Source organism: Corapipo altera, unplaced genomic scaffold, assembly GCF_003945725.1.
Source record: "Corapipo altera isolate COAL_440 unplaced genomic scaffold, ASM394572v1 45, whole genome shotgun sequence".
Lineage (NCBI taxonomy): Eukaryota > Metazoa > Chordata > Aves > Passeriformes > Pipridae > Corapipo > Corapipo altera.
This window is the reverse complement of record NW_020884877.1, coordinates 15522337-15547233: the sequence shown is the minus strand read 5'-3', so window position 1 is coordinate 15547233 and position 24897 is coordinate 15522337. Positions and strand designations below refer to the sequence as shown.

Here is a 24897-nt window from a genome sequence, read left to right as displayed (position 1 = left end):
CTTCTAACCTTTTTACTAGGTCACCATCTGTTAGAGCAGCTGCATATTTTTTGTGAAGTAGATAGGACATTGTTTTTGTGTTTAGGAGCATGCACCACTGAGAACCCAGTGTCCCCTGCTGAGCAAAGACCTCATCTGAGCATGGAGCCAGTGAGTACCACCTCCTGAATCACCACTATTGCTCCCTGCAACCCCAGGCGTTTTTTTGTTCTTGAAACCAACTGGCAGCAGCTGTAGAAAGTATATTAGAAATAATGGTAAGCAATAAAGAAATGTTTATAATTTAGATATGGGCATACCAGAGTGCTTCCAGTTTTGGAAGCATTAAGATGGATCAAATATGATGTTTGACTCTGCAGTTCTTGTTGAATAAAGACTATAGATGTTTTTCCTTAAAAGTTGCCACAGGATTTGTCTTGAATCTCTTAGAAGAGTAAATGCACAGAATGATCTGGAGAAGTAAAAGAATTCAATGGCTGATGTCAATATGCAGCTTTCAGTAAGAAGCACAGATTTAACAATATCAGTAAAATATAGATACTGAAGGAATGCTTAACATTTAACAGGTTATGGTAGAATAAATTAGTGCAAAGCCTGCTGGGAAGGTAGCAGTTCTGCCACTGTTTCAGGATGTACTGGACATATTTTTCCAGCAAGTACCCATAAAGGAGACAATAACTTATCTATTCTATGCACAAATCAGGTGATGGGAAGTGAATTGATGATTGCTATTTCTTCATTATATAAAATTATGACTTATTTGAGATGATGGCAGTTCGAGGTTTGATGTACCATTGAAAACTACTTTTTGCTGTCAAGTAATAGCTTGTCATACTAGTTAAACTTCTAAGCATTTTGGGAAGTCAGCTGGACTCTACTGCACCTCGTGATATGCTGACCTGCTTTTAACAATAGAAAAAAAAAAGGAGATTTCCATTTGTGTACAAATTAAGAGGACTTGGCTGCATCTGGAAGCATTCAAATGACTGCTGTAAGAGCCAGTTGCATGTGTGTCAAACGAATACCATGCAGCAAGGAGACTAGTTCTGCTTCAGGCACCTGTGCACATGTTCAAGGCCAAATCTGGAACTTTTTGTTAGCTGCAGTTTTTTCATAGAAACTATTAACATGAATAATCAGCTTTCTTAGTGACATTTCTTTTTAGTAAGATCATCTGAAGAAAGCCTCTTTTTGTTTTAGCTGCTTTTTCAAATCGTTTCAAATTAGTTCATGACTCCACACAGACTTATTTCATCTGCAGGATGACAAAAGCTTTCTTGATCACATGAATGTAATTTTCTGTTAATAAGAGCTCCTGAGATTTCTAACATGAGCAGCAAATTTACAAAAACGGTTTCTTTTTTTTTAAGATTCATTTCGTAGAATACTACTAAATTAGGTCAGGCCTGAAACTTTCAGGCTTATAGCTCAAGAAAGAATATAACTGTTACAATTCACTAAAAAAGAATGTGTTTTAATATCATCGAGGTTACATCTCTAAGCATCCCTGTTTGCAGCTATCTAAAATTACTGCAGTGTAAGTGAAATACTGACCGTAGGTTTCAGATGAAACTTGAAGGGAGTCCTGTGACTAAACTATGCTGGATCTGATTTAAAGAAAAAAATCACTGTGCATTTTATAGGGCTATTAATGAAATATAAAATAATCAATAATGAGGTTTTTGCTGCTTCTTAGTATTATTGATTTTTTTAGTGAAAGAGTAGGTCATATTAGGCACAGTATATATTCTAGTTTCATTACTGAAAATGGCGTTTTTCTTCCTTTGAATAGTCAATGCTCCAAAAAGAGAGGGAAAAAGGTATTTTTTTCCAAATGTTATTTTCCTATCACAGTTTTAATTTTCATTTAGAATCCTGAAGAATTTATATGGTTTATCTAGTTATAATTTTTTGCCTTTGCACATACCTTGCAAAAATTGTTCAACAAACTTATTTTTCCATAAAAGAAAGAATAAAAATTATTTGCCCATTATTCCATGAAGATTTCAGTGCAAATGAACTGTATATAGCAGGTTTGTGATTATAATCACTGTTCATGTTAAAGAAAAAAATTATGTTTAAAAAACCCCCAACTCTCATCTGTCATATGTAACTGGTGTTACACTGATTTTCCTCTGGTAAGATAATATTTAAAATAGGGCTTTCAAGATTTCACTGACCTGCTGGCATTTTCTTTGCTATCCGTGGGGGTGTTTCCTCATTTTCAAGTGTAACAGAAGTGATTTTAATTAGTATTTCATTAATAGTAGTATTTTATTCTTTATAAGATAATTGCAGAAGGGCTCTTAGGATGACTGATAAGAATTCAGGTGTAAAATTGGTGCCATCAAACTGGATGGTTTGACTCTGCTGGAGTTTGAGCTATCAAATTACTCCAAGGAGAAGCAGAGTCTACTAGAAAATCAAGATTTTTCTGCTGCAAGAAAATTATTTCCCATAATTTAAAAAACAAAGAGAAATGCCCTCCTCAGGTAACTGTTGTTTCATATAACTTTTTTAACTAGATTCATTTAGGCTGTTTATTTCAGGGTTAAGAAGACTTGGTAACTGGGAGAGGCATGTGAAAGGGAAACTAAGCAAAAAAAGACAAAGGTCATGTAGAACAAATCATAAGACTTATTAAGAAAGAATGCTGCATTCACTTATATAGGTTGTTCCTCTCAAATAAATTCTTTTCAATTTGATTTTGTGATGCTGCAGTACTGGGCTAGACTTGACTAGAGACCAGTACCATCAGGAAATCCAGTGGTAATCTTGAAGGTTACTGAGTTACAGTGTCCTACTTAAGAATATTTTGAGAACATATATCTGATCTTTATAATTTAAAATCCTATGTATCAACTCTGTATTTCTCAGAGTGAAAGCTACAGCATCATTCAAGGCTAGTAGGTGGTAGTAGATTTTGTAAAAATCCAGTGCTGTTCTTTAGGTCTGTCCTTGCACTCATCAAACAAAGAACATTCTAGCAAGTATTGATACAAAACAGGAAAACCTCTTACTACAGCTTTCAACTCATTAAAGATTTTCCCAGTTGGCAGTATAGGAATGAAAGCCCTTATAAATGGATTGCGGGGGGTATAGAAATACAAGGAGAAAATAGTTATATAAGTTAATGAAGATCAGTTAATCAATTTTAAAATAGTTGACATGATGAATAAACTTATTTAAGTAAACGTGCTGTCTTCCTAGGGATAGGAGGATCAGAATACCACATAGATCCTGTAAAACAGCTACTTAAATAATACAAATAAGGAAATGCTTGAGAAATTTTAATATTCAATATATTGTCAACATTTGTGCTCATTTTAAGATGCTAAAATAAATAATTAATAGAGTTTCTGAACTTCCCAGAGGTGGTTTTGTAAAGGCATGAACATAATTCCAGGAAATCTCTAAAAAATGGGGGTAAAGAGAAAATGAAAGCAGCACCATCAATCTTTCCTCTGAATGTTCAACCTGAACAATGTAGTGCAATGTAGAGCAATGTAGTTGCCCATACCTTTGCACCAGCTGGTGGTATTGTTCAGACTTCCCCTATGATTCATAGGCAGAGAGGCAATGGGTAGAAACTGATGCACAGGAAGTTCCACCTGAACACAGAATCACAAAATCTTAGAAGGCTGAGTTGAAGGGACCCATCAGGATCATCCAGTCCAACTCCTGGCCCTCCACAGGACACCCTAAGAATCATGACAAAGAACGTCTTTACTCTGAGGGTAACTGAGCACTGGAACAGGTTGCCCAGAGAGGTTGTGGAGTGGACATACCCAAAAGCCATCTGGACACAATCCTGAGTAACATGCTTTTGGGGAGACCCTGCTTGAGCAGGCAGGTTGGACTAGATGACCTCCAGATGGACGTCCAGTGGTCCCTTCCAACCTTAACCAAAACGACGAAAACCAAACCAAACCAAAAAACCAACTTCTCCCAAAAAAACTCAACCAAACAAAAACCCCCACAACTCTGCTCATACACTGCAAAAAGAGGTCCAGCCATGATTCTTGCAATCTTGTGTTTGTGAATGAATAAGTAATTCATTATCCAGTTAAATAAATGGTCTGCCTGGATATTAATAGATACTCTGTTACATGCAAATTAAGTAAATATCAATTAATCCTTGAGGTAATGTTACCAATATGACTGTTTTATAGTTTCTACGTGAGAAGATGAATTTGCGAGGAAAAGAGCAATGTGAAGTCAAGCTGTGGAAAAGGCAATAAAAACCTCTGAGAAGGCAAATGAACATTCTCACATCCTGACAAGAAGGAAAGATTTTTATCTTTTTGTTGGTATTTCTTTAAAAATTTTACAGTTGCCTGAAAATAAGGTTGTTAATGGATTTGAAATATGATAGTGACAGTAATGCCATCTTAAATCAACAGACCAACAGTTTAGGGTAGTATATGAGGGGCTCAGGTGCATTGGAATTAGTTGATTACTGAATTATATCACCGGTTAAAATGTTAGAAAGAAGCCACATTATGTACACCCTTTGACTCTTTAGAAACTACCTTATATGGATAATTTCATCATCATTTTGCACAGAAAAATGTGATTTTTTTTTCTCTTTCATCCATTAATGCAACTGTATGAATGAATAGAAAGATAACATACATGTACAGTTTTTAAGGTTTGTTTCTCAAGGTCCTTGGTTTTGGTTTGGGTTTTTTCTTATTTTGACACTAACACTGATTTAATATACAGTGCCCAGTATGCCTTAATTATTCCACAGGTTACATCTGTGAAAATCCCAGCTCACTCCTGGATGACCCAAAGAAGACAAGACACAGATTTAATATTCCAGATTGTTTCAGACAAAAGCCTGAACAGGTTTTAGAGTGACATGAAATGTGGCACCTGTGAACTGCGTGAGAAGTAAGGAGGGGAGAATAAAACCTCTTACTTTCTTTAGTATTTCCTTTTTATGGCATATTTCTCTGTCTGTAACAAGCATTTACATTTTAAGAAGTCAGAAGTCATTTTCTATAAACACATACTGGTAGGGAGGTGTGAACTCCTTTGGCATCATTCTGATCCTACTTGAATGTCAGTGGTTCAAAGTTCATTGTTACTGTTTTGAATCCTTTAAGGTAAGCTGAAGTCAAAAAGAAGGCAGACAGAAAAGTTCAAAGAGGGAAAAAATGGGAGAGGGAAATGAGGGGAGGCAATACAGAACTCTCAAATAAAGTGTGGAAATGGGAAGAGTCAAGAAGAAATGGGGAGGTAACAAGCTGCTAGTGACTGACATTGTCAGTTCTCAATGAAGTGTAGATACTAGCTATATAGGTTATCCTTCTATTCCTGTCTGTTCATATAGGTCACCTCCTATGCTGGTCTGTCTTCCCTTCAGTAGAATAGAGATTTTTTTGCCTGTACAGGAAGTAGCAAAGTTTTCTATTAAAGAAACTCCTTAAATAGTATACATTTTAAAAATATATTTTATATATTTAAATATATATAATATATAATATGTGTGTATGTATGAATATATATATATTAATATATAAATTATATGTGTGTATATAGAATCATAGACTCATTTAGGTTGGAAAAAACCTTTGAGGTCATTGAGTCCAATCATTAATCTAACATGGCCCTGTTCACCACTAAACCACGTCCCCAAGTGCCACATCTGCACATCTTCTAAATACCTCCAGGGATGGTGACACAACCACTTCCCTGAGTAGCACGTTCTATTGCTTGATAACCTTTTTCATGAAGAAATTTGTCCCAGTATCAAATTCAAACCTCCCCTGGTGCAACTTGAGGCCATTTCCTCTTGTCTTGTTACTTGGGAGAAGAAACTGCCCCCCACCTGGCTATGACCTCCTTTCAGGTAGTTGTAGAGAGTGAGGAGGTCTCCCCTGAGCCTCCTTTTCTCCATGCTAAACAGTCCCAGCTCCCTCAGCCACTCCTTGTAAGACTTGCATATATACATATACATATATATAATACACATACATGTATGTAATGTATTGTATGGGGGTATATATATAATTTTATATAGAGTTATTAAAAAACCAGATATTCCTACTTGTATTAACTGGTGCCCTTTTAGAATGCTGAGTTGCTGCCTGGAACTACTGCCCTGTTTAAGGGTCTGTGTTTTGAAGACAATGCCTAGACAACAAATAACTAAGAAAATAACATCAATTTAAAACCACAAATCTATGACATGTTTTTTATGTTATAACAAAGAGCAGACAAATCACTTTTCTACATATATTTCCAAGATAGTCTGTAGCTCTGAGGTGTTACTGGGTGTAACATTGTCAGCTCCTAGTTATCAGAATTATTTCTTAAGGTAAATTAAAAGGGAAGTGAAAAAAAATTACTTACACTTCTCTGTCCTCTGTTTGGCACTAAATGTAACATTCCTTTTACCACGGATTTTATGGCTCTACCTAATAATCAGCAAAATTGAATTCTTAACCAACTGACTGTAAGTCATGTTCAAAGAAGAGGTCTTCCAAAGAGCTGATCTCCCTCTAGTTGTTGGGTATGCACTCAACTGTTTTAATCTACATTAGAGTCTAATCAGCTACCTGGAAACAACAAAAAAAACCCCATTGTGTCTCAAAGGATTGAGTCCAAAGAGTCATAATGCTTAGTGGAGTGGTAAGTCGATGTCAGGGCATTAGGGTAATTATATACTTCCCATATTTCAAAGGAAAGTAGATTTCTTTCCTTCACTGGTGAGTCAAGACCTCTCAAGCTGAAAAAGGAGTTCTCAGTAGAGACAAAGTTGAGAACTTCAGCTCTATGTCATTTGAACTGATTGAAACACTGCCTTTTTTTAGCTTGGTTTAAAGACGCTATTAATCTACAGTGCCTCCCAAAAGAAAGTAGTGCTGTACTTCCAGCAACTATAGAGGGTTAAATCATGTTGAAATCAGCTGACTTACTATTCAAGTGGGAGGTAGTAATGCTGGTTTTGTTCACATTTCCTGTAAAGTATGTGAACCAATCCATCGCTCTGCTAATTTCTTAAATTATTTTAGATGTTGAGAATATCATTTTAATTACATTCTTCATTTACCTAGTTTAGTTAATCAAATAGTAAAATATTACTGTTAGTGATACTGCAACAACATAACAGCACTTATCATCAAAAAGCACTTCATTAAAAGCAAGATTTAACTTCTCATATTCCTCACTGTAAGCAACAAAAATACTAGAGAATCAGTAATAAGAAAAGGTATTGATTCAAGTTTCACATTTTCCTGTAGCATATGGCAAATGCTACAGCATTGTATAATACCAGAAGACAAGAGGTAAAGCAAGTATATTTTCTTCCATTAGATGTGACAGTCTAAAAGAAATTATTTTTAGAAAAAGTTACATTTAGAAAGCAAATAGCATTAGATAAAGTGGCTTAATTGAGAAGCCTCAAGCCAACATTCACCAGCATTTACCAGAAAGAAAGGTAATTCTAGCCTTCTGTGGTTACAGCTGAAAGTTTTGACCATCATCTACTTTGTAATACCTCTTAGACTCCAAGAACACTTTAGTAATCTTTGCACCTACTCTAGACTTTCTAGACCTTGCTGAGTTTGGCCTTTTGAGAAATTTGGCCCTGTAATTATGTTGTTTTCATGTGAGAGTGATTCTTAGAATCCAAATATCCCCTACCGTCTATCTTGTTTAATGCTGTATATGACCCAAACTTCTCAAGAGGCCTTCCTGTGGATTGTGTTAGGGTTTGCCTTTACACTGTTGACATTAACTTTTGTGTCATTCATTTATTCTAAAATAGAGCCTAAAAATGAAAGGTTCCTATTTATGTAGAGAGTTCTCAGGACTCTGATGATGAACAGCAGTTTCCTTCATTTTCATTACACTAGCACATTTTCCTCTTGACTGTCCATCACCTCCTAATATCCATTATGTTTAATTGCTTAGTACAAAACAAGAAATATTGTAGACATTTAGTAGGGCTGTGCAAACACTTCACAAAAGTATTTGTGAAAGTCTCTTTGCTCACAAGAGTCTGTGAATATATTAATGTCCTTAAAATATTTTTATTCTTTTTTTTTCTACTAAGATAGAGCTATACAATGTAGTATAAGATGCCACTAAAGTATATTTACATTGGTTTCTCTGGTTTATATTACTCTGTTTGACTAGGCAGAGCTAAAGTAAAAAGAGGGTATTAGGCAAAGTAATCTGAAAACAAATCAATGGTTCAAGGTAGGAAACCGTTTTGTGACTTTATGATATTAAGAAAGTAATGACAGGACAGGTAGAAGGAAAATATCAAGAACTGGAAACAAACCTTTATTTTAGTGAACTGGCCAGCATGCAGGTATTTGAATTGGCAGGGCAAAAAACAGTATGTGTGAAAAGAGCTATCTAATTGTACAGAGTTGGCATGGTAATGCAGGATTCACTCAGTCACAAGGAAAACATCCTAGAACAGCCTACAAGGTCTGGCTCTTGTGAGAGTTAGGTAACGTGGAAGATTGAGCTGAGGTACATAGGCTGGACAATACAGCCTCCATGGCACTCAGGGGAGATTGCAGTAAGAAGTCTCTGATAGCGCAACAGTACAACAGAGATAGGGTGCCTCACAAATTATGAATTTCAGCTGGATCACAGAGTGTAAATTTTCCTGGAGCAGGAAATTTGAAAGGTAAAGAGATCACAAGTGCAGCTTGTGTCTGAACTATGACAGAAGTTCTGTTCAGAACTAGAAATAAAACTGAATTTGCCTTTGAATATTATTTAGGTGACAAAAGTGATGAATGAATAGCAGCACGAAGGTACACCCTCATCTCAAAATTTCCTATTGATGGTTTCTAAATCTAGGAATGCTTTTCTCTAATATGAACAGTGCATCTGTTCAGCAGTGCATACTGCTTATACACTATAGACAAATGTAACTGAGAGGCAAAAGACAGTGAGTTGTTAACACCTACAGCTTGTATTATTTGTTAAATGCAATAGGAATTTAAATTATTTTCTAACTAATAAATATATACTGACTCCATTAGGAGAATGTATAGGTCTTGAGACTTAGAGGAAGAATATACAGACTGTAATGACAGCATAATGAATGTAAAGTCATAACCTTTTGAGACTCATTATATATAAATGAGATTGCAATCTGGTTGAGAATACCCTTAGTATTTTTGACCTTTCTTTGAAATACAGAAATGGTGCTTAGCTGTGAAATTCATTATGGTCTCCAGTGTGACACAGCTATTCATTTTTAAACTGATTAATTTTGGTTAGTATCGATGAAAGACTTCACAGGACTGTAGAAACACCATGGGCAAGTACACCGTGTAAGCAGGTATCATCTTCCTAACTAACCATGTATACGTAGGCATTTTGTCAAGTTTTCCATACAAAAAATAACAATTAACTGGAAAATGTAAACATGAAATTAACCATGTAATTCCATACATGGAACATGGTTTTTAGTATTTATACTGAAATGTGCTTCATTAGAAACACAGATATGATTAAAGAACCATAATCTTGAAGAACAAATGGACAGAATATGCAACCTGATCTTCAGTTTATAAAAATTTATAAATAAAATGACATCTATGGATTTATCTAATAAATTGTTTCCTGTAAACAATGAAAGGCAGGAATGTGTAATCTTTTGCTGGACAGTTCTTCAGGAAAATCATCATTGCACAAACTGGGACCATCATTTGCAATTACAGTCTAAACTGCAGAGTTTGGAAATTACAGGGAATGGAACACAGATTAAGCATGGAGTTTAGATCATTTAGTGAAAACTGTGCTGAGGCTATCTTGTGCCTACTTTGTGAATAAATTGAGAAAAATAGTCTTTAGAGATACCCGGTATCACCACAAAGACTGAAAGTTACTGCAAAATTATGCATGACTTCTCTGCGTAGCAAGAGTGAATCAAATTGGAGGCCCCTCCACTGAGAAGATGCAGAGCACAGTTCTCATGTTTGTGTGTTACATATTCTTAAATTTGCTGATCAGTGCAGAACTGGTCCTCTTTTGGACTCAGCTGTAAATCCCAAAGGATTAATGTGCATGTCAAATGGACAGAATCACCAGCATAATGACTTGTTATGTCTAAGTATATTGATAGCGCTATTACCTTTACTAACTGCACTTACTGAATGATATCGAGCCCCCACAAAAGTAAGTCCTGAGAGAGCTTTTCTATAACACAAAAAAAAAAAAAAGAAAAACCAAAACACCAGAAATAAAATTATCTATGCTTTAAAATGATAAAAATTTTTGCAGTTTTTTGTATGATCTTTCTAGGGAAGTAATATATACAATATAATACATTAAAAATTTTAGCTTATTTTTGGTTTACAATATAGACAGAATTTATGAAAAACAGATTATGTATTTATAATACAAAACTCAGGAGTAGCTTCAGTGGTTAGAAAAATAACAAAATTTATTAATTTTTAAAAATATTAAAAAATTTTAACTAAAAATTTAAATTGTTAATGAAGTAAAGTTATTACTTCATTTACACTGTCTCTTGGCACATCTAGAATCCAAACAGATGTCTTGAATTAATTTGACTAGACAAGAGTGATAAACTTTCAAAGCTCTGCTGACCTTGTAGTAGCTATCACAAATTGCAGTACCTGAAGTACTTATTCCTTTGTTTTTATGGATAATTTTATCTTTGGCTAAAGGTCAAAATTAATCTGTTCAATAAGCAATTTAAAAGATGTAATAATGTTTCAGTAAAATTCTGTCATTCTGCTACATAAAATGATTAAATATATGTAATTATATAATTAAATTTTCCACTTACCAGTCTTCATGTGTTAAAAGAGTCTGAAAATACAGCACAGCATTGGCAGAATACATTGACAGAATACACTGACAGAATTTTCTTACATAGACTTACTGAGGTCTGTAAGTTTTGGACTATGTTTTTAAGCAGATTATTTTTCATGGACCTTACTTCAGAAAGTCTTAACTTCTGTGATGTAATGTGATACTTATTCTGAAACAATAAGATAATATTTAAAAATAGAAGTGTTCATCTTCTCATGCGTGAACTCCGGTTTCTGAGTACTTCCAAAAGAATAATCTACCCTACAGGGTTTACATATATTATACTGGGTTTAAATCATATAACTGTCAAAATACTTCTGCTACAAGGTATGGGTATAATAGTATCAGCTCAAATGATATTTTAAAAGATAAATTTACTCATAGTGTACTACACTAGGAAAGCTAAAATAAAATTTTTAAAAAACAAATATTGTGCAGTAAGAATTTTTTAGTATTATAAGGGACTGCATCTTATTGCCAGTAATGATCAATGTATAAATCGTGAAAGTAAAACCTAATTTCTGAACAGACAGAACAGAAAAAATCTGCTGGATTTGTTCATTCATATCTTTTCTCAAGGGAAACAGTCAGGAATGGGAATCAGAAACAGTTTAAAATTAATCTCATCAAATTTTGTTTAAATCCATCCAGATTTGTTATAGGAATATATAAAAATTTTACTTGAGTTTGAACTCACATTTATTTCATGATCAAACACATACAGGTTTTACATTACCCCAAGTTTTCCAGGGAATGCTTAGTCCTTGCTGTGAGGGTCTGTGTGCAGGCAAAAACATGTGTTGAGACCCAAACACTGCAACTCAGTTGTAAGGTATAACATCACTTGGAGAGATAAGATCAGGAAGACTACTCTAGCTTGGCTACACTTTTACATATTCTGTCTTGTTGAGATTGTTGAATAAACTGAGTTTATTCCTTATTTAATATGGGATGTAATTTCCTGTCAAACTCCATGAACCTGGCCAATGTAAATTATTTGTATAAATAATGTAATATTAGAAGCAAAGGTGAACTAGAAAAACAATTCCAGGAGCAGGGAAGTGGAGGAGAGAAGAGAGAAGAAAGAAGGGTTGAGCTATTTTATTAAAATATAGTGATCAAAGATCACAAGTAATGCTTAATGTTTTATAAGATCAGCTGAAAAGCTTTCTAAAACTAGAGATTTAGTGAATGTCTCCAGTGATCCTTTATTAATACAACTGCTTTTAAAAAAATAATTTAATATATGCAAGAAAAAAGTAAGTTCTCTGTTCCCCTTTGTATGCTTCATTTTGTGAAACGTTATTTTCAGATCTTATGCCCAAGTAAAGGAATTGCTACTCCTGCTGTATACATACAATTCTTTCAAGTCCAAAGTGCCTGAATCTTCAGATTTTCTCTTTGGAATCCATTTAATCAATTGCTCAGATACAGTGTACTAGTACAAGCCAGTACATGTTTAATGGTATAGTATAAGCTTCAGTAAAAGTTGAGGTGACAGTGTTTCAGTCTCAAAAGAAATTGAGTTTCAGCTCTTTGTGCCTTTTCACTTGGCCTAAATCCCTTGATGTGCTCTTACCTGGGATGCTACAGAGAAGCACAGCAGTGTGCTTACCAGGAGGGCTGAGGACACGGCACTTGAGGAATCTGCAGCTTTCTCTAGCCCACAGACTTTAGGAAGAAAACTTGGTGTTCTCTGTAGTAGGCTGGAACATGAACAAAAGGGACAGCAATACATAAAAGTAACCTTTATAACACTGACAATATACACAGTAAAAGCATTCAAAAGCATGATATGGGTTAAAAGACAATATTGTCTGTAGGAAGCTGGGACAAAGAAACAAAACTATCATGCCTAAACAATGAGTCCTGTCAACTCTTTTCTTGTGTTTGTATATTCACTTCCATTCAGGATTCTTTACTGTGCCCTTTACTGATGGCTGAGTGCTTGGCATAAACCCTGCCAGCTCATTCAGAACTGTGAGGGAGCAACACTGAGCCTCTCTGTCAGAAATCCTGCTTCTTCAATGCCCTAGGCAGGTCATGAGCGAGTCTGATAGCTGCCCAAGCAGCACGGGCACAGATTATTGATTACCTTGTCCAGTTTCTGGCCATTCTAACACAGCCCTGGGCAGCTGCTGGATGCCATCCAGTCAGCAATTTTCCAGTTCAGGAAACTGTAGGTAGCTGTGAAGAAGCACAAATTACAGCTGTCTGTCCTTGGCCTGGCAATAACAGCCCATGGTAAAAACCAGCCAAAGATAAAAGAAACCCAGGGATGTGGCAATGTTGTTTACACTGGTGCCTGACTTCTCTGCTATTTGTAAGGGCACTTGACTAAACTTGTTGTACATTTTGAGGGTCACAGCATGGTATTTTATTCGTATTAACGAGTCAAGATTATGCTGTGTGGAAATCTACTACACAAAAAAATTTAAACCAGTGTCTGTTAATTCATGTTATTCCAGCTACTAATTTAGTGTCTGTTTTGTTGATATAATCTGCCTGAATTCTTATCTGATGATGTGTAATAGATCCAACCAATTTGTTATGACTGAGAACATCAGGGCTTCTTAATAGTAACAAACACAAGCTGTTAGATTTGAACCCCTGTCCTTTTATTTGCATTTGTGGAAGGTTCTTTAAACTTCAGGCTTAAGTGGGGAAAAAAACTTCCCTACAGTAATAGGAAGATGGATGCAACCGGTACAGCTCTGCACACAATTTTCTTTTAATCTTCTTTATCACTGTGCTGTCAGAATGTATTTAATATCCCGTAAATTCTGATTTAAGAGAATTAGATTCGTTCCATATCCAGTGAATGAATTCAGTTTTTTGGAATAGTCAAGTCTTTATCTTGTAAAATTAAGTTGCTGGCCCAGCATACCATTAGCTTCAGATTATTAATGCAACTTTAAGTACATTAGCACAGTATTTAATATAATGAGTCCTAGTCTTCTTCAGAATTTGTGGCACCTTGATGAAGAAAGCTGTCAAACAAAAAGAGCCTGGTAGTCCCTAATAATAGCATATATTTAAGTTTACATGCTCCTACACAAGTTTGTTACTTGTTGACTGCTGGATTGGGCAAAAGTGGCTTTAGAGAGAAGCAAGTTGGGGATCAGCTGTCCCAACAATTCCTGGCATATATTAGGATGGTAAACAAATGGCATTGTTACCCAAGCTTCTATATGGTTACCTATGCTCTCGCATAGGCAGGGGAGAGCCCATAGGTACACGGATTTTGTTGGGGAGAGGCTTAAACTCTGCCATCCATTTCCATTTGCTGCTCCTGCTAAGGGACATTAAAGTTCCCACTGCAATGATGAGCCTCATCTGAAGAACTGGGAAGAAGGCAGTGTTGCACAGAGATTAGCAGTAATGTCAGTGCCCTGACAGACCAGTAGAGGATGGGAATTGAAGGAAAGTGGCTGCTTTAAGATTTACAGTCTTCTGTATAATTCTTCACCTTAATCTTTACTATTTTCTTGCCCACTTAATAGGATAGCTTTGGGTGTGGGGCAGAAATCTTCAGAACTTACATAAACTACAGTTCTGAGATGTGCCAAATACATCAATATAGTATAGGTATGGCATAGAGTATTTCTAAAGCCTAAAATTACTGGAGTGCTAAAACAACAAAATAAAAAATGAGTTTACAGCTGATGTATATCAGATTCAGAGTGAATACTTGAAGCATGCCAGTAAGAAATATGAAAACATCAGTTGCCCCAAATTGATTTATCAGATCATTGTAGCTCAAAATTGAGAATCAAACATGACAGACATATGGGCATATATTCTTTTTTGGCTGAAGGAATCATTTCTATGATGGAGAAATAGAGTTTAAACTAGTCATATAATATACCAAGGATGCATAATCTCCAGAAGCATCTTTTTATCTAAGGTAGTAGTTGACATTATCCTTGTTAATTGGCTAGAATCAGAACAGGATTTAGCAATTACAAGTGCCAGAAATGCAAGAGCTGAGACATGTGTACGTACACATTTTTGGGGGACATTCAGAGCACATCTAATACCAAATAAAATTAGCTCCAAGGTCATGCATGTGTCTGGAGATGAAGATGTTAGTGGTTTTCACGAATACAAGGTCACAATATTTTATGTAAATCATCTACCACCAAAAACAGTTTGACCAAACCCAGTAACATTTAACCCACAACTCCACTGATGTGCACTAACTGAAAATGACCTGCAGTAGCAGAAGTAGTGAAAGACGAAGCAGTTAGTTTGCTCTGTCTGCTGCAAGTACTGCTGAACAGTTTGGATGTGATCCACACCAATCCAAGAAAGTTATTTTTGTTATTTATTCAGATTGGAGAATAGATTTATTTCATATAGATGCTCAATTTTCTTTTCTCTCAATCCTATGTCCAGAAACAGTAGTCTCAAATTTTACTGTATCACTGCTAAATGTGATGACAATTGAACAAAGTTTTTTTAGACAAGCATACACAGCCAGGACCCAGGAGTAAAAAGATGATGGAAAAAAGCAGCAGCAGTGTCACCCCAACCCAAACAAAGACAAGTTCAATCCTGAAGATCATGATTAAGGAAAAGAACTACACAAAATATAGACATATCTACAAGCATCACTCCAGATAAGGACCTAACAGCAAGTCTCCAGAGAAAAAATATTTGGGTCCTGGCTTGCAACAGAACCTCTGGAAGAAGAAGCAGCTTGGATGTCTGTTGTGTGTGTCAAGCACCAGACCTAGTAAAAGAAGTAGAAAATATAATGAATATTGAATTATTAGAAACTGAAAAGAAGAAATTTACTCCCTTGAGACTCTACAGTAATACTGCAGTAATTTAAATACAGCTGTCTAGCCAATGTGATAGCTGGAGTATGTTCTGTTACATGCTCTTGTGTATTCTTTTTCTCCTGCATGACACTGCAAAACCCAGTAAAAGCAACAGGTTTGATTAGAATATGAGAGGAATCCAGAAGGAGAATAATTTCTGTATGAAAAGGTGCCTTGGACTCCAAAGTCTGCTTTGGAGAGCACTCCTAACATTACAGTTTGATGGATACAGCCAGAACACACGCTCTGAAGACAACACAAGCTATCTGCTAAGCACTTACTTACAGGAGGATTCAGCAGCACAGGGCAAAAAAATGGATAAAGATACTTACTCCAATGGCAGTTGTTCTTTGAGATGTTATGTTTAAAATGGATCACAGAATCTGCTCCCCAATTCATTAGCATGTGGATGGTGAGAGAAACCTGGAAGACTTTGGCTTTCCAGACTTTTATATCTTTACACAGAAGCAGAAAACAGCACAAGGTGCTTTAGTGTGCCTAAGCTGCTATTCTGGGGTCTCCAAGCTTGCTTAGATGAGGGACAGAGGACCTGTATAGTAGAAATCATACTGACAGCAAGACCTTCAACCACTATAGCTTTTTGTAATGTAAATGATGATAAAAAGTGTGAAGCATGAGGCAACATATTTTCAAGAGGGAAGCAGGATACTAGAAATCGTCTACAATAGTGAAGGCAAACACAGCATCTATTCATTTACCATTAGGAGAAGGCAAAGGAGATGCACCTGCGAACTTCATTCCACATTTGACCTGTTATTACTGAAGAAATCCAGCTATAGAGAAAAACTGTGTACGGGTTTCAGATTTTATTTGCTTTGCCAAAGACATCGTAAATGGCAAAGACCTGATGCAGCAAATATCTTCTGAAGGGTGGTGCAAGGATAGATTTAATGATGTTTGCATAAGCTTGACAGTAAAATAAGGATAAAAATAAAGAATATTTTTTCCCTACTTGGAAAAAAAAAAATCTTTTAGTATGCCCATATTTATTACTAAAACATTTATTTTCTTATAGGTGCCTATGAATAATGGAGGTACAACTTTCAGAAAACATTGACGATATTAAGCTTTCCAAAGGAAACTACTAACTGCATTGTACATTTCATTATTTATATTTTTTTTAAAATTAACTTCAAGTGAATGGAAATTACAACTACAGTTGCAGTATTTCTGTAACTGTAAAAGGCAGTAAAGCAAATTTTATGTTAAGTCTGATCAACTCTGTGGCCAAGGGCACTCCTGGCAGAGCTAAACTAAAAAGCCACACGGATTTTTTGCAGACAACAGTAATCCCAGATTATGTCCATCTGTTCAAAGGAAAGCTTACAGGTATGATGTATATGAAAAAATACCTTTTTGAAAATTCATTAGTGCCTCTGATTTTTCAAGATAATCAAAGCACTGCTTCCAGTTTCAATAATGAGATTTTAAGGAAAATAAAAAGGAGGAGGATGAACTCACAGGGACACTTCTTTAGTGAACAGACATTCCAATAGGATTTTTTTTTGAAGACAACTGTTAATTTTTTATTTCATGATTGCTTTCTTTATGAAAAAGTTTATGCCAATTTTTTATGTAGAAATATAAAGAGGCTGAAAAGAGTGGTATTACTTAGGAAATATTTATAGATGTAACTATTTTTAATAGGCAACAGTTTATTGCAGCATGTTACGCAGAGGTTCTCAAATTAAAATGCAAGTGCACAGACAGAACACAGAAGCACTTACAAAAACAAATGAAGGTACTATAACAAAATTTAACTTTTCTAGGTAGGGTAGGCTGGGTGTGTAAACCCTCTTACCTTTAGGGTTAGAGAACTGATTTATTGAGATTTTGTTCTAGATTCTCTAAGTTTTCTTTACTCTTTTTCCTGCTTTTGATAGACATCTCAAAACAATAGCAGCAGCAGCACAAAACAGATCAGCAAATCAGCTTTACAGAGCAAACACAGAAATACTGGAGGAAGTAAACTTAAGAATAAATTCTATTCCTCCTCCATTTCTCCAGTTATTACAGAAATGTAGGTTTATGCCTTTATAGACAATCTTGTTACTATGTAAGCTACTGGAAATGACTAATCATTCTACCATTCTATAAAGGTAGGGAATATTTTTTGCTTCGATGAATGGAACAGAGGAAAAATTAGGGGTTTTTTTTCCCACAAGATATTAAGAAAGCTGAGGAAATAACAAATCTTAGCCCATGAAAACTTATATTTTAGGTTTGGAAGATGAATGATAAGACAAGGAATCCCAAAGGTCTTCACACAGAAAGCAAGAATATTGTCTACACTCAAAGCATTCTTACTTCAGGGTTTTCACTGAAAGCCCTTCTTAAATCATTATTAAAATTACTAGACTGCAATACTTCTATGAAAACAGTGAGAACCATTCTGGACATGCTATCAAAGTATTGAAAAAAGACAAAGAGCAAAAATTATTTGGATGTGCTGTTTTATCCTAAGCAACATGTTTATAGAGAGAATTATTCATTATGTCAAAATTAAAGACGATAATCATTTAAAAAGTATAAACATGTGCATAAATGCATCAGCAAACAAGGCAGTCTTGTAAATTAATCGAAGAAGTGTACCCATTTCCTGTCACTGGAAAGAGCTCTCTGCATTTCTATATTCTTCTAGTCAGGTTGTTAGGTAACATATAATGCTACTTGCTAGTTATTTGAAAACCAAATCGTATCAAGTTGTTCCAATAATGGAAACTGTATGTGCATCAAACCCAAAAGTACCATCATTAAAGGTGCTTAAAAACATATCCTGAACAGAAATTTGCATTTCTGACTATGAAAACCTGTGCAAAAGCAAATAGAGCAAGGAATGTAAGATATTCTTATGGAAGTGGTATCTTTTGGTTGCTTTTCTCCACATTTATCTTGGGAATGAGGCTGCCCAGTAGAGATGTGAAGCAGGCCCTGCCTCTCCCGGCTTCAAGAGCAGCTGGGCTTTTTTTTTTTTGTGAAATTTTAACCTGACATTTCAATCTAAGCAAATCACATGAAGAACAGAGGTGAAACTTTCTTTCAAATGTCTCTATCTTGCACAAATCCTACAGTGTTTTTTAATGATGCTACATTCTGTAATAGCTTTTTTTTTGCTAATATTATGGGGCTTATTATATTTATTTTATTATGTATTATTATATTTTAGTAACATATTGTATTTATTTTATTTTAAAATGTATTAATATATTTTACTAATATAATACTATGTTTAAGACACTAGTCTGAGAAATTCTTTAGTCATTGTAATACATAATACATAGTTCTCGTTAATGCAGTTTCAGTAAATACTTTTGACAACAGGTGATAAAAAGAATAGGATGACTAATTAATTTCAGTTTCAAATCCTGAAATTTCTTTAATTGTAGAAGTTCTAGCATGGGAAAATTATTGATGAATGATGTATAAATAGTGGGAAAACAAGTTATTTATGGTAGGGAATGTATGTTTAATTTTGTCCTTCATAAAAAATGTACATGATTTAGAATGTTTTTCTCCCCTGGAACCCGAGTACTTGTATGGAATCCTAATCTTTGCTATAATGAAAAAGAATCCACACAGTCTATGTAATATTTGAATTATTTTTAACTGAATATGGCAAGAAAGCATGACATAGTTTTACTTTTATTGACCCTGTTGCAACTGGAATAGCTCCATTCGGTGAACTGCATGATTCCAGCATTTCTGGGAGCAGAATCTGTTAACATTAATGTAATGAAGTATTTCAATGCACACAAGAATTTAAAAAGTATTAATAAAATAAAAATATTTAAAGCTATTAAAATTCATTATATAGGCTTGACTAATATATGTAACTAGAAAATAACACTATAAAATGGAAATAATACATTTAAATGCTCAAATATTTCACAAGATTAAAAATTTGCATGTTTCTGTTCCTACTAACTGGGTTGATATTCAGAAATATTCCATAGGACCCCATTTTGAAATTCTTCCCCCAAGAGTAGCATTGCACTACCATCCCTTAATGTTCCTTATTTTTCCTGGTCCTTTTACCGTTCTAGTTACCTGGATATAAATTTTTTTTTTCTGACTACCAATTGCTTTTAATTTCAAAAAAACAGAATTACTCTGATGCTGCTGTTCCTAAGTTAAATTATTTTACCCCCAGATTTAGTGTTATCTTTGTTCTTTCTCCAAAGGAAGTGCGTAATAGACTCTGTGATCATTAGACAAGTATCCCTGCAGTATGGATGATTCAATGTCAACATTCCAAGAGAGCTAAGAAAACATCCTATCTTTGTTTGAAGTGCTTATATTAGAACTCATATAAGCCAACAGATACAAATTATGCCAAATATGCTGCATCTTTCAAAGTTCCCATTGCCAAGAGTACCTTTTGAAATGGCCAAGTTCAAGTGGGTTTCTTTTTATTTCTGAAAGCAGTGTTGGAAAAGTTGTGTACAGCTTTTCTGAAAGCTGCAAATCATAAAATGTTTTATTTATGATTGTTTAGTTATAGTAATACACTGCATATTGCCATTACTTTCAAGTCCTATGCACCACATGGGCTCTAGCAAGGATTATTTCTTGTTCGAAAGAAAATGGGTAGATTCTGTCATTGGGTATTTCATTCTCCTTACAAACAGACTATCTAATATCAAAAGCAATGAACGGTGTACTGCTCACAGGGCTGGCATGACATCTCAAGAGCCCCAGAAACCAATTCGTTTCAACCTCTAGCAGCTCATTTCCCCTCCCACTGTTTCAAGAATTCAGCCAGATTCCTTCCCCGATGTATTTTTGCTGAAACAATTTGTTACTGTAAGCTAAGATGAACTTAGTACCCCTTCTCCTACATATTAAATATTTTGGGACAAATTTTCTTTTGTGTTATGCTGATATTTCTCTGTTGACCTGAGTAAGGGGTGCTGAATAATTTTTTGTTTAAGTGAAAAAAAATTGGGATCTTCACCACATTGTGATGGAAAATGCTTTTTGATGACTGTAATGCAAATAACTCTTTCATGCAAGTCCAGTGTTTCTTGACAACTTCCTGAGTTAATATGGAGACAAGTGAAAGGGGAGCCTTGATCCTCTAGCTCAAACAGTCAATAGGGTTCTTCCCTCCCATCCCCAGGTCTACTGCCTAATTGACACTATAATTCCATGGCTGCTTTAGTGCAAGATATATATGGGCAGCTGCTGAAAAGCATGATTGCACTTTCTCTTCCCAGAATTGCATGTCAGTGCAGTGAATCTGACTGAGCCAACTGATTTTTTTTTTTTGCTTCTTTTTGTTAGATTAGTTTTTAGCCAGATTAGTCCATGATCTGTCTGTCTGTCTGAATGGTAGCCTGGTGATGCAGGGTTGGCCATGAGTAAAGGGAGCAATGAGAATCACACCTCCAGTGAGAGGATGTACAAAAACAGATAAAGGTGACTGCACAGCTACAGCTGAATTACAGCATCATGTCCTGACAACAAAAAGGGAGAAGGGGGAACAGGAGATGATCTGCAGTTAACTCACCCTGAAGCTATTCCATGTTTTCCCCAAACCCTTGGGAGTGCAAAATGAGTTCAACTTCTTACTGGCCTGGGTAGAACTGTAACACACTGTATGTCCTGTTTCTGATGTGACAGCTACTGAATCCATTTGTGTCATGTTTCTTCCTTTTGCCCAAAATGTATGAGGTTCGATTAATGGCTTGTATTAAATAAAGGTGGTAGACCAATAATGGATCAGAGCAGCAGAACTGCAATGATAGAAAACCTCACATTCAGAAAGAGGCAGAAAGCAATACTAATCTTGAGCGAGAGAGATAAAGGGATAGAAAATGGAAACAGCACAGCAAATCTATAAATAACTTCCAAATGAGAATGCAGTATGTGGATTAGATGAAAACCGTTTTCCTCATGCAGTGCTCCTAACGTATCCTCTAGGCAGAACAAGCACTCAGCTAAGAGAGACTCAATATTTCAGGTCAGGATTTCTGGTAAACTGCAGGTGATGGAGTCCTTATACTCTGTATCTTTATGAACTTTTTAAATGCACAAAAAAATCATCAGAAGGAATACAGAAATCAGAAGGGATGGTGGCAAAACAACAAAATGAGAAAAAAAGGAATACAATCAGGCATGCACAGGAAAGGAATCATAAGGGGAATAGTCCCAGAGTAAATCATTAATATGTATGTTGTAGGTTAATCCTGTTGTGAATTGTTAGTGTAAGTTATAGAGTATAATGCCAATACTAAAAGCTAAAGAACAAATAGAGCACATTAAAAATACTACTGCTGCAGCCATTGAGACAAAGATATTAATATTTGTCAACAATTTTTTTTTAAATAATTACTTACTATGTTCTGCAAGCATTATATTTTAAATTCACCAGGGGATTGTTTCATCTATTTCTGTTATCTGGTAATGATACCAAAGGCCTTAAAATATTCAGAGCATTTAAAAAATGCTAATTGGTATTTTTAAAGTAAATAATATTTTTATATTTTTATATTTAAAGTAAAAATTATTTTTATTCATAAAGTAAATTATACATTGCCAGCCTGCCAAAGGAGGTGTTTGTCCCACTCTACTTTGCACTGGTACAGCCTCACTGCAAGTACTGCGTGCAGTTTTAGGCATCGCAACATAAAAAAGACATTAAACTATTAGAGAGCATCCAGAGGAGAACAACGAGGATGGTGAAGGGTCTGGAGGGAAAGCCTTGTGAGGAGTAGCTGAGGTCACTTGGTTTGTTCAGCCTGGAGGAGACTGAGAGGAGACCTCAGTGCAGTCTTCAACATCCTCACAAGAGAAAGTGGAAGATCAGATACCAATCCTTTCAGTCTCATGACCAGTGACAGAACCCCAGGGAATGTCATGAAGCTGAGTCAGGGGAGGTTTGGGTTGGATATCAGGAAAAGGTTTTTCACTCAAAAGGTGTTTGAGCACTTTAACAGGCTCCCCAGGGAAATAGTCACAGCACAAAGCCTGACAGAGTTCAAGAAGCTTTTGGACAAGCTCTCAGGCACCTGGTGTGACTCTTGGGGTGTCCTGTGCAGGGCCAGGAGTTGGACTTAATAACACAAAAACAACAACAACAACAAAAGGAGGGTAATGCTATTAATATTTAGAAAAGTTGCAAACCTTGTCTGTGACACACAAACTTCCAGTTTTCCCATAGCCTGGCCACTCAGAGATGAGAGACAAAATCTGAAGCAGCAGCAGAATCCTGCTATTTGTGGGAGACTGCTGCTTGTGTAGAGCTTATGTTTATTAACACTACGATATCAGTTCAACTTCCTTAAAAGCTTGAGTCCATCTTTTATTATAATGCTGCAGCAGCAAGAACTGAGCAGAAAACACATTCTAAATTCCAACAATACTGAAATGAGAATTTTCTCAATAAATAATATATCAAATCCTGGAGGACTGGATGAAAGAGAAAACTTGAAAACATGCTGTGCAGTGTTTAAAATACCATGAGCTCACACCTGGAACACAATTATTATAATTTTTTTATGATTCTGTGATGGGAGGCTATAGAAGGTGCAGCCACTCACTGAAACATGAGTCCTCACTTGCCAAGTAGCCCAACATGAAAATACTTCACATTTTTTTAGAGAAGAGTAAATTCTAAGAGGTGGCTCATTCTGTCTTCATACCAAAATAATTTCAAGGCACTAATCACAGTAGTGTGCTGTAATGGTTTGATTCAAACTAGATTTAAACTATTGCTATAAAGACAGAAAATGTCTAGGCAGATGCAAATAAGTGTATCTCTGCTGGCATCATTACGGTTGTGTAGAAGCTCCCTGATATACTATGGACGAGTTGTTTTTCTCCTTAGCTGAACTAAGCTCTGTTGAGGGAAATGTCACATTTTGAAGAGGTAGCTGAGAATACTGTTTAATACTGCATTGCCCTGGTGAAGCCATGACACAGCATTGTAAAGACACATAGGTGCTCAATTCTTTTACTAAGAAAATGAGAATACCAGAGCGTTAAGAATATGGTGAGGTTTCTTGCTATGGTAAACTCTCCTGGAAAGGGTAAGTGCAATAGCGAAACACAACCCTTCTGCCAATTCAGTACTTGAAATAAGCATCAAAAGCCCTAACACAATTTATAAGTTGTTCCAAAATTACCGAAACACTTTAATCAATTGTGCTAACGTAAAATCTAATTTACAGTATAAAACTGAAAAACATCATAAAAGGAAAACTATCAAGTAATAAGTTTTAAATTTTCTATGTATTTGCATGTAATTCAGCAGCCTCTTTTTTATATATTTTTAATTAGGGAAAAAAAAAATCTTGTTCTGATTTTTTGTTTCTTGGAGCCAACGTGAGAAAAACAGCTTTTATCAGCTGGTAGCCTGGTGTGAGCAGCCTTAAAGATGACCTGGTTAGAAGGTTGTGACACAGCCTGCCATCTCTTTGACAGTGTAACTCCAAAAAATACTTCTGAAATTTCTTTTTGACACCATTACCTGCAGAGCCTGAATGCTAGAGAAAAAATAAAAGAGAAAGAAATTGTCCTTGTCTCAGTGAGGATGTTTTCTATCCTCTTAATACAGCCTGGGAGTGCTGGTCTAGCTTAGCGGTGTGCTAAGCAACATCTTAATAATTTGGGTTCTCAACAGAGCTGATTAAAGCTTTCTGTCAAAATGCTTTTTCAGGAAGAAATTATCATAATCAAAATCTGTCAAATAATAAACACTTGCAAAATATTGTTTATAAAACAAAACTGATGCTTCTTGAAATTAGAGTTTATAACTTAACTATTTCAGCTAGGAATATGTCCTAATATGACATATGTCCTTAAAAAAGGACAAATAAAATATTGTGTATTCTGTGTTTTGAAACAGCTATTTTGGAATGAAATTTTTAAATAAAATTAGTCATAAAAAGGGTCAAAATCCTTTTGACTTTATTGATAGAGAATGCTTTCAATAAACCCAACTGATTTTGGAAGGCATAAGGATTTGTTCCATGAAAAATTGCAGAATGCTTTATTTTCCATTTTGGACCTCAAAAACTCCTTATTTAAAATTTAGCTTAGTGTTAAATGTAGTTAAGCTGCAGTTCAAACTAGAATTAATTACTGGCTTTATCAACTAAATATAATGCATTTGTATTGATACTTTAGACAAGAAGATATCTGAATACATATGAAACCCACTGTTTCTGCAATTTGGGGATGAATCAGTAGAAGGACTGAACAAAGAAAGATGGTACAGTCAGTCTTCACA

The 24897-nt window shown here is 35.4% G+C and overlaps 1 protein-coding gene across 4 annotated transcripts in view; it reads left to right on the top strand.

The window, feature by feature from the left end:
- B3GALT1 (beta-1,3-galactosyltransferase 1) overlaps window positions 1-24897 on the top strand; it is a 188414-nt gene that overhangs the window by 35558 nt on the left and 127959 nt on the right. Inside the window, exon 3 of one of the 4 annotated variants that reach the window (XM_027636929.1) lies at window positions 4754-4880. The exons of the other annotated variants lie outside the window; for them this stretch is intronic. Coding sequence (XP_027492730.1) covers window positions 4754-4858 — 105 coding nt within the window. The 3' untranslated portion in view covers window positions 4859-4880. Of the gene's footprint in view, window positions 1-4753; window positions 4881-24897 lie in introns of those variants that run through there. 4 annotated transcript variants of the gene reach the window in all.